The sequence below is a fragment of the Patella vulgata genome, chromosome 2, assembly GCF_932274485.2.
Source record: "Patella vulgata chromosome 2, xgPatVulg1.2, whole genome shotgun sequence".
Taxonomy (NCBI): Eukaryota; Metazoa; Mollusca; class Gastropoda; family Patellidae; genus Patella; species Patella vulgata.
Genome location: NC_065880.2, coordinates 64493591 through 64512942, shown reverse-complemented (window position 1 = coordinate 64512942; position 19352 = coordinate 64493591). Strand labels below are relative to the sequence as shown.

The 19352-nt window shown below is 37.7% G+C and overlaps 1 protein-coding gene across 1 annotated transcript in view; it reads right to left on the bottom strand.

Moving 5' to 3' along the window:
• LOC126811183 (macoilin-1) overlaps positions 1-19352 on the bottom strand; it is a 268436-nt gene that overhangs the window by 56163 nt on the left and 192921 nt on the right. The window contains exon 9 of the mRNA XM_050536744.2: positions 17771-17953. Coding sequence (XP_050392701.1) covers positions 17771-17953 — 183 coding nt within the window. The remainder of the gene's footprint in view (positions 1-17770; positions 17954-19352) is intronic.

Genomic DNA, 19352 nt, shown 5'->3' with positions numbered 1-19352 from the left:
GACCAGGCTCCGGGTTACCTATTTAGGGTGTTTTCCGGTATTTAGGATGTTTTCCGGTATTTAGTGTTTTTCCGGTGTTTTCTGGTATTCAGTATAAAATGGTGTTTTCCGGTTGTTTTCCGGTATATAGTATTGCCGCATAATTCATATGTTACGATTTAATTAAAAACATTTAATTATGAACGCATATAAACATCAATATGTGACAACAAATAATGGTATTGCTTATTCTCTTTGTCTTGTCTAGTTCATTTCTTTGTTTGAACATTTCTCTGATTAAAACATAATATAATGACTTGGACTATTTTTTTCGTTTCTGATACTAACCGAAATTTCCTATGAGAAAAAAAATGAAATGTATATATATATATATACATATTATGTTAATAGAATACCAAGCTTTATTTAAATGAGATGCTCGAAAAGTGAAGCATACATTTATCCATTGCAATAAGATCAAAATTGAATATACCACAGTATTCACCCACATTACAAAATTACCCTTTTTGTTGTACTTATTGGAATAAACTGTAACAATTCCAACCAACTTTATTAGCTAATCCATTCGAGCACGAGGCACAGCTCGCCTCTCAACATCAAAGAGCAGAGCTTACTGTGTATCGCCTCTCAACATCAAAGAACAGTTCCGCGTGTGAAAAGTTTGCACGAACTGTCACAGAACCTGTGGTTTCTTAGTACTGTGGAGTAAAATAATAAAGCTATTTCATACAATAGAAAACAAGCGGCTATATTAACAAGCGTCTCAAAATTAGGTCATATATCAGTATTGTTCTTTCAAAGACGAGCTTGTTACACAGAGTTCGATCGAATCTGAATAATGTTCGGCAATGGGCAATATCACCGTGGGTGGAAGCGGGCGCATGTCCCTATTTTCATCAGTGTTTTTTGATATGTGAGTTATCATTTGTTATATATAGTGAGGAAATTACTTTTTCTTGGTAGTCCTATCTATGACCCAAGCAAGAAACTATACATTTATATATTAATACGCCAACGCGTAGTAAATATAGCAGTGACGAAAACTTACAGATTTTCATTAATTGTGCAATTTTGCATTTATAAACTTGCTTTCGAAACAAGATTCGTTAATCTGATATCAATGGAGATTAGAATATATCGGATAATCAAATGGAAGTTGGTTATGATATCGGGAAATGACGATACTGCATGCGAACAATTTTAAGATATGTGCATTTATAGTTTAGTGGTACGCACGATAATTTGTAAACAAATTAAACCCACAAAAAAGATCAAATATATAAATAACTGCAGTCCGACTATGGTACGAAGTACAAAACATGTAGTATTCATCAAGACATGAAATATGTATCAGAACGCACATACGTAACTACCCCGCGTATAAATCCATGTATAAAGACCTACGCTTAACAAAGACCGGTAAAACACACGGTCGAACACGAAATCGCACGGTAAATTGGATTTAACACCTACACGACAGATAAAGCCTGCTGGTCCTTGATAAAACACCTTTGCTGCAGCTATAACACGCTTTTGAGAAAACTCACCAAACAAAGAATACACACCGTGTCAGTCGTTTTAACCTGTTAATTAACACACCCGGTACAGAAAACGCACCGTCGCCGAGATTTTCACCCCTAGCGATAATTATATCACCTTTCAGTTAATTTCTCACCCCTGTTAATTAACACACCGTACCTACAGATTTTAGCCTCTTCGTATTAGATTTGTTGCGATAATTAGAATTTTACCGATATTTGTACAAATTTACTAAAAAGTGAGAAATCTATACCGTAAACGTACAAATCACACTATTACTACTTCTCAGTGTATACCAGATGCTTACACTATATGGGTACAAGGGGCGACCATTTTGTCTGGCAATTTTGGTCCGATTTTCATGAAACTCAACCTCAGACAAAATTACGGTGTAACGGTGATATATTCAAACGTTTTTTTTTAAATCAGATAATAATTGTGACCTATAGAGGGACCACAAGCTAAAAACGCGATTTTGCGTACAATCAGAGGCCATAATTCAGGAAGTTACGATTCGATATGCATGAAAATAGAAAGGAACCAAGATATTTGGGTTATAACATGCATTTCAAATTTCATCAAAATCAGATGAAAATTGTAACCTCCAGAGGATCCAGAACCCTGATACACAATATTTTGACACTATTTGAGAACGAGGGGCGACCATTTTGTCGGTCAGTTTCGGTCCGATTTTTACGAAATTCAAACTCAACCATCCTTATATTCAAATGGTTTTGTAAAACAGATAAAAATTATGACCTCTATAGGGTCCACAAGCTAAAAACGCGATTTTTCGTAAAATCAGGGGCCATAATTCATGAAGTTACGATCCGATATGTGCGAATATCGAAACGAACCGAAATCTTTGGGTTATAAATTTACATTTACAAAATTGTGACCTCCAGAGGGTCCACAACCCTGGTACGCAATATTTTGACACTATTTGGGAACGAGGGGCGGCCAATTTTGTTTGTCAGTTTCGGTCCTATTTTTATGAAATTTGAATTCAACCATTCTTAGGATGTAACGATGATATATTCATACGTTTTTTTGAATCGGATAAAAATTGTGACCTCTATATGGTCCACAAGCTAAAAATGCGATTTTTCATACAATCAGGGACCATAATTCAGGAAGTTATGGTCCGATATGCACGAATATCAAAAGGAATTGAGATCTGTGGGTTATAAACATACATTTCAAGTTTAAACCAAATCGGATAAAAATTGTGACCTCTTAAAGTGTTCACAAGCTAAAAACGTGATTTCTCGTACAATCAGGGGCCATAATCCATGAAGTTACAGTCTGATACATGCCAATATCGAAAGTAGAGAGAGAGAGAAATGGGGTTTAACGTCCACTCGACACAAACTAGGTCATTTCGGGACTAAAATATGGTTTAATTTTATTTACATAATTCGCTTGCGCGTAGGGGTCTTTAGCAGTGGGAGGAAACCGGAGGACCCGGAGAAAACCCACGAGGTTGGAATATCGAAAGGAACAGAGATCTTAGGGTGATAAACCTATATTTCAAGTTTCATTGAAATCGGATAAAAAATTGTGACCTGTAGAGTGTTCACAAACAATTGTGGACAGACGGACAGGGGCGACGACAATATACGTCCACATGCCCACATTTTTCAAGATATGGATAGAGAACAAGCTAAAAAGAAAAGTAATTTTTTGTACAATCAAGGGCCATAATTCGGCAAGTTACAATCCGATATGTGTGAATATCGAAAGGAACCGAGATCTTTGGGTTATAAACTTACATGAAAATCAGATCAAAACTGTGAGCTCTAGAGGGTCTACATCCTTGATATACCATATTTTTACACCGTTTGCGTACGAGGAGCGGCCATTTTGACCGGCAGTTTTGGTCTGATTTTCATGAATTTCTAACTCAACCATCGTTAAATTGTAACGGTGATACATTTAAACACTTTTTAAAATCGGAATAAAATGAGGCCATAAATTCAGGAAGTTAGGGTCCGATATGCGGTAATATCGTAAGGAACCAACAAAATCAGATACAAGAAAAGGGCGTGGCTTTGCCCCTGGGGGGTCAACCATGCACCAAAAACAATAGGGATCATCCTTAGGGTATAAGGAATAAATATGTAAAGTTTCAAGATGATCACTTAAGAATTGTGGCCTGTAGGCGACACAAAGGCACACACACACACACACAGGGGCGATGGCAATGTCCACATTATGAATGTGGAGGTATAAAAATCAATACCGGTACTAGTCCGATTGTTTTGTTTTTTTTACATAATTCCCATCCATCGGCTTTTCAGGTAGATATCGTGGAATAAGCATTATTTTGAAGGTTTTGATGTTTAATGACAAAAAATCAATGTTGACATTTTTTCTGTAAGGGATAAAGGCCGAAAACTGTACTTTCTGTCAACAGAAGAAACAACTGAGGGGTGTTAACCCCGAAGTTGTTTTTTCTGTTGACAGAAAGTACAGTTTGTGGCCTTTATCTGTCTTAAAACATAGTATCTGCATTAAATGAGCATGCACACAGCTCACTACTGAATGTTGTTTTAAGACAGTTGTTACTTTAAGAATGTACACTTTTAAACATTCATTCATTGAATAGTTGATGCTTCAAGTGTCAAGATGTCAGGTTCTAGTGATGATGAAATATTTATTACCCAAACAAAGACTTGTGAAATAGATGATTATAATTTAGAAACGGATACTGTTCTTAGTGATGCTCTGAATTTGGAGGAAAATTATGTAAAAGAAGCCAAACAGTTACCAAACTTTGATTTGAACTACTCTGATATAAACGATGTTCAAACACCAAATTTGCCAGAAAATGCCAAGACTTCACTGAGGTTTTCCAAGCCCCTGGACGATTCTGATCTAAAGAATTTGGTTAAAAGTGGTCTTAGTATTAAAACTGAAAATAAAACTAGATGGGCAGTTAATTTGTTTAGTATGTGGAAGAAACACAGAAACAATAATAACTCTGAAGAAAAAGGTTTATTAAATCTTTCCAGTCAAGAATTGAATGAGGCACTTTCCTTTTTTATAGCTGAAGTGCGTAAGGAATCCGGTGATAATTATAAACCAAATACTTTGTATGAGATTATTATATCTATACAGCACTACCTTCGTCAGAATGGACGTTTAATAGCCTTTATGGATGATCAAGAATATCAGGGTTTAAGAAGTGTTCTGAACAGTAAAATGAAGGAGTTGTCGAGACTTGGACTGGGTATTAATACCAAGAAGTCAGAAGTTATTACAATAGAACAAGAAGAGATTTTATGGAGTAAAGGCTTGTTAGGTGAAAGTAACCCACAGCAGTTATTGGATACTCTTGTTTTCTTGTTTGGATTACATTTTGCACTGCGAGCTGCTCAAGAACACAGGAATTTAAGGTTTGGTATGAACACTCAATTGTCTGTTATGTATGACTTAGAAGGTAAAAAATATCTGCAGTTCATAGAAGATGTTTCAAAGACAAACCAAGGTGGTTTAGATCACAGGAAAGTCAGTCCTAAAATGACAAGAGCTTATGAAAATTCTAACCCATTAAGATGTCCAGTTAGATTATATGAAAAGTATATAGCTCTGCGTCCAAAAAACGGTACAGTAGATGCATTTTATCTGCGTCCCAAGAAGATGCCATGCTCTGATGTTTGGTACTGTGATTCTCCTGTAGGAATTCATACCATACAGTCCACTGTTAAACGTTTATGTCAGTCGGCTGGTATAATTGGATACTTTACTAATCATTCCCTTATTGCCACAGCTGCTACTCGTTTATATCAAGCTGGAGTGGACGAGCAATTGATCACTGAAAAGACTGGACACCGATCTAATGCTGTACGAGCATATAAAAGAACAAGTGATGCCCAGCAAGCCTCTGTGAGTTCAGTATTGCATAGTGGTTCCAAAAAACATAAATTGGAAGAATTGGTGGATACAAGCCCAACTAAATTTAAGCAAGAACGTTGCGTTAATGAGGAAACCAGTGACAAAGAACATAAGGAACTCAGAGAGTTCAAACTTTCAATGCCAGGAATGAACTTGTCCTTGAAATTTTGATTCATTTGACTGTAGTATTGCTTCAAAAATTGCAATAAATATGTTTGTTCTAGTTATCTGAAAATCTGTTCTTTCTTAAGTTTAATAATGTACTATTTTTTCCAAAAACTGTACATTCTTAGGTCAAAGAAAGTACAGTTTTTGGAAGTTGTGAGTAGGTGTTCACAAAAACAGTACATTCTTTGAAATAATGGCCTAAAACAACAAAGGACTACTGTCTAACTATGTTTTAAGAGTAGGTCTTCATAATTTGGGAGGCCATTATTTGAGGGTAGCCATTTTGCGATAATATTCCAACTTATTTTTTTTTATTTTTACCTTATTTATAATGTTATCGACATATCAACTGTGATTTGGCAATTTATATATATTGATAGGGGTCATGACAATATTTCAGATTTTTTTCGATCACTTCATGAAAATATTTCCAAGATGGCGGTCATTTTTGGCGGGAAAATCGGATGATGTGCTTATTTCGATTAAGTAGTAGTTTTGGTGTCAATAAATATGTTTTCAGGCACAGATTCAATTTCTGCCAGTTACAACTGTGTAAAATGATCACATGTACTATGTAGATCTATTTTGCATATTTCCAAGATGGCGGCCATTTTTTGGCAGGAAAATGGGACGATGTGCTGATATTGATTAAGCAGTTGTCTTTGGTGTCAATATATATCTATTCAGGGGCACAGTGTTCTGATATTGATTAAGTAGTCGTCTTTGGTGTAAATATATCTGCTTCGGGTCGCAGATTCCATTTCTGCCATTTACAACTAAGTAATATGATAACATGTTCACGTATTTAGCATATTTCTAATATAGCTGCCATTTGTAGCAGGAAAATGGGACAATGTGCTGATTTTGAAATGGTTTCTCAATCCAATTCTGCTTGTAGCATGTTCCTTGAAGCCAATGCTGTGTTTTACCCATCAGGTATATTATCCAACGATAAAAAATTCTCATCCGATTTGACCACTGACTGAGCTAATATCAATTTTCCACGAAAAAAGTACATTTACTTGGTCAATCAGTCTGATTTTAAGACTTGGTGGCGCTATCGAGACTTTCAGTTTATGTTGTCTGTCAGTTATAGATACAAAATTAACGATGGTGGTGACATACTTTATTTTTCCAACGCAACAGCATTCCACATACAGCTTGGAGTCAGTTGATAACATAATCTATGTCACGAGGGCTTCTTAGCAAGTATTTCATTTACAGCCACGTCCCCCTTCAACCACGTTGCCGCCATGCTGGAACGAAGCTCCTAGCCACATGCTTGCTTCGCTGTTACGACCTTTTTGTATATATAGGGAAGGTATTGAGCCTCGTCCATCAGTTCCAGTCTAGCATCCTAAGAGGAAACATCAAGAAACTAAAAAATGTTCTTGATTGCTTGGCATTTGGTTGTTCTCTGCTTTGAAAGTGAATGAGGGCGGGGTGAGCATGGCGCAGTCACAATAGGCGCGGCGAAAAGAGGGCTTTCGACTGGTAGGCACGGCACAGGAGTGTGGTGAGAACGTATCCCAGTCTGACTGCTAACCGCTAGAGCATGGTGGCAACACGGTGAGAGTAGCCAGAGCTTGGCCATGAGTGTATTAAGATCTTGAGCGCGCTGGGCGTAGAAAGCACTTGGTGTGGTCGTGGCAGGAGCATGATGGGCGTGTGTCAATGTGACGCAAGCCCCATGCTGCCGTTACACTCTCTTCATGCCAGGAGACCAAGTGAATAGCCTTTTCTTTCCCAGGAAAATCGATATCAGCTCATTAGTCATCTTGGATCAGTAATTTTCATCGTTGGATAATATTCCAAATGGGTCCGACACTGTACCGACTTTCAGGAATGTGCTACAATCTAATAGCCTACGTAGCAGAATTGGATGTAGAAACGTGTAAATATAACAACGACAAGTAAATATATGGTAATAATACGTTTAGAAAACGTTCTGACTTGAAAATATGTCAGAAATCGAATCTGTGCCACCGAAAACATATATATTGACACAACAGACAACTACTTAAACAAAATCAGCAAATCGTCCAATTTCTCCACCACAGTGGCAGCAATATTAGCATTATGCTAAATACGTGAACATGTGATCATTTTACAAAATTAAAATTTCAGAAATGAATTCTGCGCCCTCATAAACATATATATTGACACCAAACACTACTACTTAATCAAAATCTGGAAATGTCCCAATTCACCCCAAAAATGGCTGCCATCTTGGAAATATGCTAAGTATGTGACCATGCGATCAATTTACAAGGTTGGAAATGTCAGAAATGGAATCTACGATTCCGAAAACATATATATTGACACCAAGCACTATTACTTAATCAAAATCTTCACATCGTCCTATTTTCCCCGCCAAAAATGGCAGCCATCTTGGAAATATTCTAATTATGTGAACATGTGATCATTTAACAAGCTGGTAAATGTCAGAAATGGAATCTGCAACCCCGAAAACATACAGTATATATTGACACCAAAAACTACTCTTAAACAAAATCTTTACATCGTCCCATATTCCCACTAAAAATGGCTGCCATCTTGGAAATATCTTCATGAAGTGATGGGAAAAAATTTGAAATATAGTCATGACCCCTGTGAATACTAATACAGTGCCAAATCACAGTTGACATGTCAATAACATTATAAATAGGGTGAAAATAAAAAAAATAAGTTGGAATATTATCAAAAATGGCTACCCTCAGGTAATGGCCTCCCATACCATGAAGACCTACTCAGAAAAAAATGTCTCATGATATGTAAGCACACATTGCCGGAATTCACCGTCTACATGCCGAATACATGTGCATGTATTAGTCCGAAAATATCTTGCCGACTTCTTAATTTCAGCACCAAAGAGTCTGGATGGTTGCATACTGTCAATCAGGGTTCAATAATGTGATAATGTGAATTGAAACGTGGAATCATAAGAAACTGACGCCCCTAAGTTTAACAACACATTGTTACCTTGTAGACTTTTAATTGTAAATTGACAGTAGTTATAATTACAGTACAAACAAATTTTTACACATTATATTGAACAATCAAAACTGTTACGCTATCGATCCGCCAATGATTCCTTAAAGCCCTTTCCCATGCATTCGTAATTTTATGTCCGGTCAAAATTCATTTCTCACTTAGCAGTGTTACAGTCTGCTGATTATAAATTCAACAAAGCTCATTTTAGAAATTTAGAGTGCTTGAAATTGCTTTATCCAACCCTCACTGGCATGTCTAAATATGAAAACGCGTAAAGATTCGGTTTTAGTTACAACTCTATTTATGGAGTATCTTACCTTTATCGAAATAAAATCCATAAAATAGAAATTTCCATGTGCATGAATATCGCAACACGGTAGATCACAGAAAATTTAAAAATCACAAATGAATTTCCAATAACGTTACGTTTATCACCTCACAAAATTTACCTTGCTGAGAGTTGTTAATGCAGAACACAAGTAATTTGTATGTGATTGGCTTCAAAAGAACGTGAGTTGTCAATCATCCTTTGAACTCTCTGTATTGCCCGTGATCGAAAGGAATACAAATGTAAAAATAGCCAACTGGCCTGGCTGCACGATTCTTTCCACACAATTTTCTTTGATGCAGACATGTTGTCTCCCATGTTGAACCAATGCTATTATGAACGACATTGTGGATTTGATTATGTATTACTGTCTGCTGCATGTTTACTTGTCGGCGACACCCAATTCCACTTTATGTGATACCGTAGACATCTACCTGTGAATATTTGAAGTTGTTGTTTATAACGTTAAAAAAACAAATACAGATCACGTGTTATTAAGCTATTTGCATTTTGATTTGCATAATAGGCGGATCCCTAGTGCAGTGTTCGTTTTTGTTTTATATAAGCGTCCTGGGTATAAACTTGCAGGATCAACCGACGAAATTAATTGGTTGGAAACCTTATAATTTCACCTATTTTTCAAGCTAAATATGCCTTCCCCGACTATGAACGTTTGATGTCAGACTGGGGGCGGAACATTTAGTGCAAAGCAATAAGACAACATATTTAGTTTCATAATGTTTAATGATACATATAAATTGAATAACAAGACATAAAAATAGAAGCACTCAATTTTCTTGGAGCTAAATCTCTAACTCAACATTTTCATTAAAATTCGAAACTTAAAAAAACTCCACAAATTAGAACTCAATATTCTTCAATTTCAATTGATGTTCTTTTATTGCCGTAAGAATATAGGATCCTAATATTCAATATTTAAGATTGAATTAACATTATGTAAGCAGTACACACTGTAACCTAAGTATCGTTTAATCTTGTGTATCTAGCACTAATTTCTTTCACATTCGTTTAATATCAAATTTTTGTTTAAAAATTTGTAAAAATTGTTTAAAATCACCAAAAATCATCTAATTTGTACATGTGTCCAGTTTAAAGCTGACTGATTAATTTTGATAATTAGTGTCCAATTTACAAGTATTTAATTTCCTGATCACTGTTCAAAAATTAATCATTATACATCATTAATCAATTGGGTTGTTTATTTTTTAAAAATGATTGAGAAATTAAAAATTAAACACTTGTAAATTGGACACTCATTATCAAAATTGAATGGTCAGCTTTAAACTGGACAGAAGTACAAATTAAACGATTTATGGTGATTTTAAACAGTTTTTACAAAATTTTAAACAAAGATTTGATATTAAACAAATGTGAAAGAAATTAGTGCTAGATACACAAGATTAAACGATACCTGGGTTACAGTGACACTAGACGTGTTTTTTTATGGTTCCGGGTGCCATTTTGTAATGAACAAAATAAAATATCCTACACCTAGTACCTTTGCTACAATAATAAACAATCTATGCCACATTTACTCAATACTTTCAAGCACTTATTTATTATTTCTTTTTCTTTTCCGGCCCTCGTAGACATTCGTTTTTTGCAGCCACTACTGTGGTTTTATAGAGGGTGGGGTCTGTCATCTGTGTATATCTATATATAATATACCTCTGCAAATATTGGTTTTTTTTCCCTATTGATCTCAGTTTTATTTTTCTTGGACCCCCCATTATAAGAGTGTAAATCTATGGTTGTCTGGGCCAAATGGACTGGCCCCCAGATGTGCTGAGCTGAGAAAATACATCACCCGCAACCCCAAAGATGTAATATGCCTCCAAGAAACCAAGCTACTACCAACCAAGAACGACATCTACTTGCCCGGATACACTTGTCAGAGAAGGGACAGACCGGGCAGCACGACATGTGGCGGCGGTCTTGCCATCTACGTTACTGATAACTTAAATTATATTTCTGTTTCGCTTGACGTAGAGGACCCTCTAGAAGCAATGGGCATAGCCATCACATTGAGAAATAATACAAAATTGACAATAGTGAATGTCTATGTACCCCCAGATGTCACGAGAAAACCATTTGACTTCCAGTCACTTCTCGACCAGCTTCCGCAGGGCGAATGTGTTTTGCGGGGATTTCAACGCAAAACACGTCCTGTGGGGGTCACCGAGGAATGACTGTCAGGGGATTAGCCTATGCTCAATAATAGAAGATAACGACCTATGCGTACTGAACGACGAGAGCCCTACTTTTGTTGGAGGAAATGCCCAACCTTCACACCTGGATCTCACGCTCTGTACGCTTGGTATGGTAAACCGCTGCGACTGGCAAGTACACGAAGATGAAACACTTGGCAGCGACCATCTACTGATAGAACTCTGCATCCAATGTGAAACAACCAGGGAAGTACATAACGGGAAACCCAATTGGAAAATAAAAGAGGCTGATTGGGCTAACTTCCGTGTAGGCTGCCTTGGGTGGAAAGAAGAAGACATCATCGATGCCAACATCGACGTGTACGCAGCCAACATCACGAGTGCTATTATAGGTGCCGCAGACGACTCCATTCCCAAGACATCTGGAGGGCAATCAAGGATTAGAAAACCTTGGTGGTCACCAGAAAGTCAGAAGGCGGTTAACGAAAGAAAGAAGGCACTACGCCTACAATGAAGTCAATCAGCAAAACTACCTGAAGTTGAAATACGCTGCAAGAGACACCATTCGGAAGGCTCAAAGCGGACACTGGATGACATTCTGTAATGCGTTGAATCAAAACACGCAAACAGGTGCCGTCTGGAAGAAGCTGAACGCCATGAACGGGAAGCGCAGATCATTCAACATACCAAACCTAAAGAATGGAGATGAGTACGTTACCAACGGCAATGAAAAGGCAGATCTACTTGCAAAAGCTTTCGCTGACGCAAGCAGGGACGAAAACCAATCACCAGAGTTTCTGAAGAGAAAGGAAATCTTTTACTCACAGCACCCTTCATTAGGAATTGAACCTAATAGACCGGAGGCTCAGCGCGGGGAGGTGTCCATCAAATGGGCACTCAACCAGACCCAACCTTTCTAGAGTAAAATTTTGCGTAGAATACGATGCCGTGTGGTAATCAGTCAGAAGAAAACAGTCGGCATGCTTGTAAGCAGGGATAGAGGGATAAGCAGAATGACTCTGTGTATGAACAGGAAAACCATCGAGTTTAAAGACCAAACCAAGTTCCTTGGCGTAATCTTTGACCGAAGCCTGACCTGGAAACCGCACATCGACGAGACTGTAGATAGATGCACCAAAATCCTAAACTTAATGAGGAAAATAACGGGCAGCACTTGGGGGGCCAACAGAGTCACACTAATGATGGTGTATCGTGCTCTAATACGATCTGTATTAGACTACGGCTCTCTGGCCTTCATGAACTGCGCGCCATTTCTCTGAAGGAAGCTTGACACCATCCAATACAAAGCTCTGTGTATTGCGACCGGTGTAGGACAAGGGACTGGGAGAGAGGCACTACTGCCAGGAAGTCGGAGAGTTGCCCCTATCCCTAAGAAGAAAAGAACTAGCGACAAGGTACTGGGCTAAGATCTCGCAACTGGGCGAAAGATCCCCAACCTTTGTCAGTCTACAAAATACTAGGTATGTGAGAGATCCTAGAAAGAAAAGCTTCGGCCAGGGTATCAGGGAAACAATTAAGGAACTGCGACTGGGGGAGCTCGTGATAAATGAACACGACCCCCCAGTGATCGCCCCTATACCGCCGGTTAATCTAGATCTACTACAGAAAACCGACATTAAAAACAACCCCACTGCTGCACGTGCTTTCTCTCTAGAACACCTGGAAGACAACTGGCTGTCTGATGACTGGGACCATGTGTACACGGATGGCTCATGCAATCCTGAAAGGGGCACCAGCTCGATTGGAATATACCTGCCAAACGGGGAACAGGGAATAAGCAGGAAACTGCCCAATAACTGTTCGGTGTACTCTGCAGAGCTTGTGGCCATTTGTGACGCTATATCATGGATTTCCCATCAAAAGACTAGTAAGTTCGTCATTCCAAGCGACTCTCTGAGCGTCTGATTTCAATCCAAAATGACAACTCGGACTCAAGACCAGAAGTCATTTTGGAAATCAGGTAGCAGTACCAGAGGGTTTTAGAGAAGGGAAGCAAAGTAGAACTCGTGTGGATTCCATCACGTCACAATTAGAGGAAACGAGGAGGCAGATCGACTCGCCAATGAAGATCTCAAGGACACAGCACCACTCCGCACCATAGACTACAGCACCACGGAAATCTACAGTATGGTCAAAAGACACGTCAATTCAATCTGAGAATTTTAAATCTCGTTGAACTTGACACATACAGATTCCGGCTGGATGACAAGATCTACACAAAGACAACACTCAATCACCCTAGAAGAGATATTTGTAGACTTATATTGAAGCTAAGGGTGAAAGAGCGGCTGCGAGACTACAAACACCAAGTCATCATCTGTGAGTGTGGAGAAGAATGTACCACCAACCATGTCCTGGTAGACTGCGAGGTATACAAGGAGGAGAGAAGGGAACTAGTGAGAACAATGGAGACCAACAACATACCATTCAACACTAAGAACCTACTCTTCCCGAGACCAGATCTGAAACTGCAAATCTTCGAACAAATTCACGCCCTAATGGACACAGTTGGACTAAGTAGAATAGTGAAGTAAGAGGGGGTCATGGTTAGACGGGCCTGGCATCTAAACACTAAACTACATAGGGGATTTATACCAAACTGGCAGGATAGTGGAGTAAGGGGGAGTCACGATCAGACGAACTCGGCATCTAAACACTATTCCACCAAAAACAGACACCAAACCTGCAGAGTGGGATAGTGGAGAAAGGGGAGGTCACGATAAGACGGGCCTTGCACCTAAACACAAACCCCACAAAGATGACATCTACCAAACTAGCAGGATAGTGGAGTAATGAGGAGTTACGGTCAGACGAACTTGGCACCTAAACACTATTCCGCAAATAAAACTGATACCAAACCCAGAGAATGGGATAGTGGAGTAAGGGGAGGCCACGATAAGATGGGCCTGGCACCTAAACACTAACCCCAAACGATGACATCTACCAATCCAGAAGCAGACGAGATCATCTACCAAACGATATGTTTTATATTAAATAAAGGGAAGAACTTCCCACTAAACCAAATCCATGGCCTAAGGCCAAATGGAAAGATTGCAAAATCATATTCTAAAAAACAGGAATCAGCTTCGGCTCTCCTATGTCTTGTCTGCGATATCACTTATGTGGAAGCAGACGTTAAACACCAAGAACGAACGAACAAACGATTATTGATCATTGCTTGATAAAGATACCTGTAAGAGTATTGAAACGTTGCATGTAATAAACTAAGAAGTAGTAAATCCATAAAGTTGTGTTATTGTGTTATTACGAGAGTTATTGTGTTCCAAAGTATCGGCCAATCAAATTGCTTATCGCTCTGCTTACCCTGAGCAGAAAATGCTCATTATCGAAGGTATTGATGTAATGAAACTATACACCAAGTTTCATCACTCACACTTAATTAGAACTAAAGTTATCGTGTCCCAAAGCATCAACCAATCAAATTGCTTATCTCTGCTTACCCTAAGCAGAAAATGCTCATCTTCGAACTCCATCAAGGCATTGACCTAATAAACACATATTAGAAGGAGAGTTATTGTGTCCCAAAAAGTGTGACGGACAGACAGACGGACGGACAGACAGACGGACGAACCCATTATAATAGTCCCCTGCTTTCTTCGAAAGGCGGGGGACAACAAGGATATTAATATTGTGAAAAACTCTCTAAATGACGACTGCAATCGTAGTTCAAGTGACATTAGGAAAATTTTAGCTGACTCCGGAACAAACATGGTAAAACAACAGTATTAAAGGCTCTATCTGTTGCTGGATACACAGCCTCCAAACCACGGTATTGCCAGCTCATTCGCGATGCAAACAAACTTAAACGTGTTGAATTTTGAAAATCTTTACTGCGCAGCAACGATAACTTTGATGATGTGATTTTTACCAATGAATGCAGTATCCAATTGCACGATAACAAGACTGTAGCATATAGACAAAAGGAACAAGTAGCCCCCCATCATTGTCGCCCGAAGCATCCCCTTAAAATTCATCTGTGGGGTGGCATCTGCAAATGCGGACCCAAAGACCTTTTAATTTTTGATGGGATAATGGATGCCGAATTTTACAAGGACCATGTTTTATCCAGAATAAGTTCCTGGGTGGCCATCGCTTTGTTCAAGATAATGACCCAAAACGTAAGTCAAAGAAGGCCCAAGACTTCATCCATACCAATGATATAAATTAGATAAAAGAATGGCCATCAGGTAAAAGCCAATTCTTTAAGCATATATTCATTGTTTGTAACATGGGAAGTGAAAAGTCCCATGAGAGAATAAGGTCGAAATAGTACCAGACTCTTCCCACAAAAAAACAACTTGGAATATTATAACGCATGTTCATCCACAGAGTAGAACGATTACTGATATACATGTATATATTTCTATTTTTCAGAAAGTTGTGACCTGAACCCCATTGAAATGGTGTGGAATATGTTGAAAAGAAGGGTGTCGAAAAGAAACCCTACTACAAAAGTGGAACTTGTAAAATGTTGTAATGAATTCTGGCGAAATGACTTAACCCAAGACACGTGTAGTACTTTTATTGATCATATTTATAGAGTTGTCCCAATTGTAATTTCTGTGGGTGGGCAAGGTTCTGGGGACATACCAAATGTTGTTTTTCGGGAATGCTCAAGGGGGAAAAGTATCCAGTATTTTACAGATTTATTAAAAAAACAAAAATTGCTAAAAAAAAATTCGAATCTTGTAAACCTAGGAATAAGAATTGATAAGAACTCACATTATTGTTTATTTAAAGCCGTTTATTTTTGCATGTTTTTTCTAAGTATTTTACTTATACTATTAGTACCTTTTATCTAATATGAAATATTTTTAAATATGTGTATTCTTTAATTTTGTTATATCTTGCCGTTTTTGTCCATATTAAACATTTATTAAAATATTTGTTCGTAAAGATTAACCGCCAAGTGTCCCGTTTCCTCGTCAGGTAGTCTAGAATGTTTGTATGTATATGGGTTTAAATAATAGTCTTGTTTTTCTTTTATATAGTTTTGTAAAGTGTCTTTTTTCAATTTTGAACTGGACATTTACTCATTTTTGAATAATTATATACGATTCTAATGTTGTGTATATATGTAATTAATAGTATTGTTTACATTTGATAAAGAATTCTGACCCGATATTTGATATGTGTACTGTAATAAACTACTCACTCCACTTTCCAATTTTTTTCTTGTGGGTTTTTTAGTAGACGACGGCTTTCTTTTAGTCGGCTTGCTTAAGGTTGGTTTTACAGTAACAGTTGGGGTCACTGGTGTGGTTGCTTTTCTGGGCATTTTCTTCTGAAGCTCTATCCATGGCCCTTCGTCCAAAATTTCAGTACTAAAACTATCCTCTTTCTTCTCCCCATACTGAACCATATATACACCACCCACTCTCACTCTCCCTTCAGTAAATACCTTTGATCTCGAAACTACCATAGTTGTATCGTCGTCCTGGAACTGCACTAAAAAGTGCATGCTCTCTCGTGTTAACATCCTTATTGCCATGTTGAAATAATTCTGGAAGAGTCCTTCATTTGTGATTTGTTATATACTCTTTTGGGGTTAGTTTGACTTCGAATACAAGCCAATATTAGAAAATATAAATAATAGAAATTATAAAACATCAATGAATGAACCGAATACTGAATGGGTTGTGTGATTTTAACAGATTAATTAATTTGGACAGTAGATTCAAGACAAGGTAATCAAAAAAGGTTAAAAGTATTTTCACTGATTGAGTGCAATTACGTATGTGTAGACAAGCGCATGCGGCAACACTACAAACGGGTTAATCACACTGAAAAAGTATAATCCTGAGTAGATATCTGTTTTGAATTATCATATAATGACCGAAGTATTGTGATTCCAAGATATTCAATCAAATTAATTTCCTTTCCTTTGTGGTAACACGAGTAGTAACGACATATCCTTTGATCTAGATCAAAATTCATGCCGAATAAAACGAGTGCCCAGGCTTTTGTGCGATTCCAATCTAGTACATCTTAGATCTGTGTTACGTTTTACAATAAGTACGAGTTTATGTCTGACTTGAAACCGCACTCAAATTCCGCTGTAAGTTATTTTTATACATGTAAACTATTTCTATTTTCAAGATCGATCATCAAAATAGTTTTTTTATTTGCAATTTTTAACCGTCACACTTTTTAATAGTTTAAATACAAAACACACACGAACGTAACATAAATTTTGAAACTGTAATATAGTTTCAAATGTACGTGTTCTTCATTAGACATGCAGCTTTACGGAACTCCGTTGAAATATAACGGCATATGTACACGTGTGTTCTTTCTATACAGAGTGGCTCTTCATGTTAGGATTATTGAGGAAACTATTAAATGACAGATAAATATCGTTAATTTTACATCATCAAATTACACCGAGTCCTATCGTGTCACACGACTATCGTGTCACCCGATCGTGACTTCTACACCAAGTTATTTATCATGGCATTATCGTGGCAATTTTCAACAAAAAACGACACAATAATCGTGTCCCGTCAAATCATAATATTCTGAGGGGCCGAGTGGGTCACTTTACAAGCATTGGTCCACTTGAAATGGAATGATGATCCGTCAACATTATACTACATAAACATGAAAATATTACCTTGACGCAGATGCCATGGCAACAGCTCGAGCAGCAGCTGCATCCTCTACCTTTTTGGCCTTTCGTTCAGCAGCCAGCTGTTGTTCAAATGAGGTCCGTAATTTTCGTTCTTCTATTAATTTTTTCTCTAATATAGCTATATTTTGTTTATCCTGCTGCCGACTAGTAACAAGGTTATGTAATCTGTAAAATATAGTTAAAATATATATACTTCTGATCAGAAAACCTATAATAACCAAGTAGTGTTGGGTACCGCTACTATTTATTGTATTGCATTGACTTTGATACTGCCAAGGTATTGCAAACCAGCGGCTGCCAGGCAGGATACGCCCACATTTTGCAAGAGATGGATAGAGAACAAGCTAAAAACAAACAGAATATCGAAAGGAACCAAGATCTTTGGGTTATTAACTTACATTTCAAGTTTCATCAAAATTAAAAGAAATTGTGAACTCTAGAGGGTCCACAACATTGATATACCATATTTTTACACTATTTGAGTACGAGGGGCGACCATTTTGTCTGTCAGTTTTCATCCAATATTTAAGAAATTCGAACTCGACTATCCTTAGGGTGTAATGGTGACATATTTGAATGTTTTTATAAATCGGATAAAAGTTATGACCTCTACAGGGTCGACAAGCTTAAAACTCAATTTTGCGTACAATCAGGGGCCATAATTCAGGAAGTTACGGTCAGATATGCACGAATATCGTAAGGAAACAAGATCTTTGGGTTATAAACTTACATATCAAGTTTCAACAAAATCGGATAAAAATTGTGACCTCTATAGGGTCCACATTCTGGATATACCATACTTTTACGCTATTTGAGAACATGGGGCGGCCAAATGGTCTGTCATTTTTGGGACGATTTTCAAGAAATTCGAACTCAGCCATCCTTAGGGTGTAACGGTGATATACTAAAACGATATTTTAAATCGGATAAAAATGTTGACCTCTATAGGGTCCACAAGCTAAAAACGCAATTTACCAGATGTTTACAGTATTTGCGTACTAGGGGCGGCCATTTTGTCCAGCAGTTTGGCCTGATTTTCACGAGATTCAAAGTCAACAAACATTACGGTATAACGGTGATATATTTGAAAGTTTTTTTTAAATCGAATAATAATTGTGACCTCTAGAGGGACCACAAGCTAAAAACTGATTTTTCGTACAACCATAGGCCATAATTCAGGAAGTTACGATTCGATATGCGCGAATATCGAAAGGAACCGAAATCTTTGGGTTATAAACTTGCATTTCAAGTTTCATCAAAATCGGATCAAAATTGTGGCCTCAAGAGGGTCCACAACTTTGATATACCAGATGTTTACACTATTTGCGTATGAGGGGCGGCCATTTTGTCTGGCAATTTTGGTCCGATTCTCATGAAACTTAACCTCAGACAAAATTAAGGTGTAACGGTGATATATTCGAAAATGTTTTTTAAATCGGATAATAATTGTGACCTCTAGAGGGACCACACGCTAAAAACGCGATTTTTCGTACAATCAGGGGCCATAATTCAGAAAGTTACAATTTGATATGCACGAAAATAGAAAGGAACCAAGATATTTGGG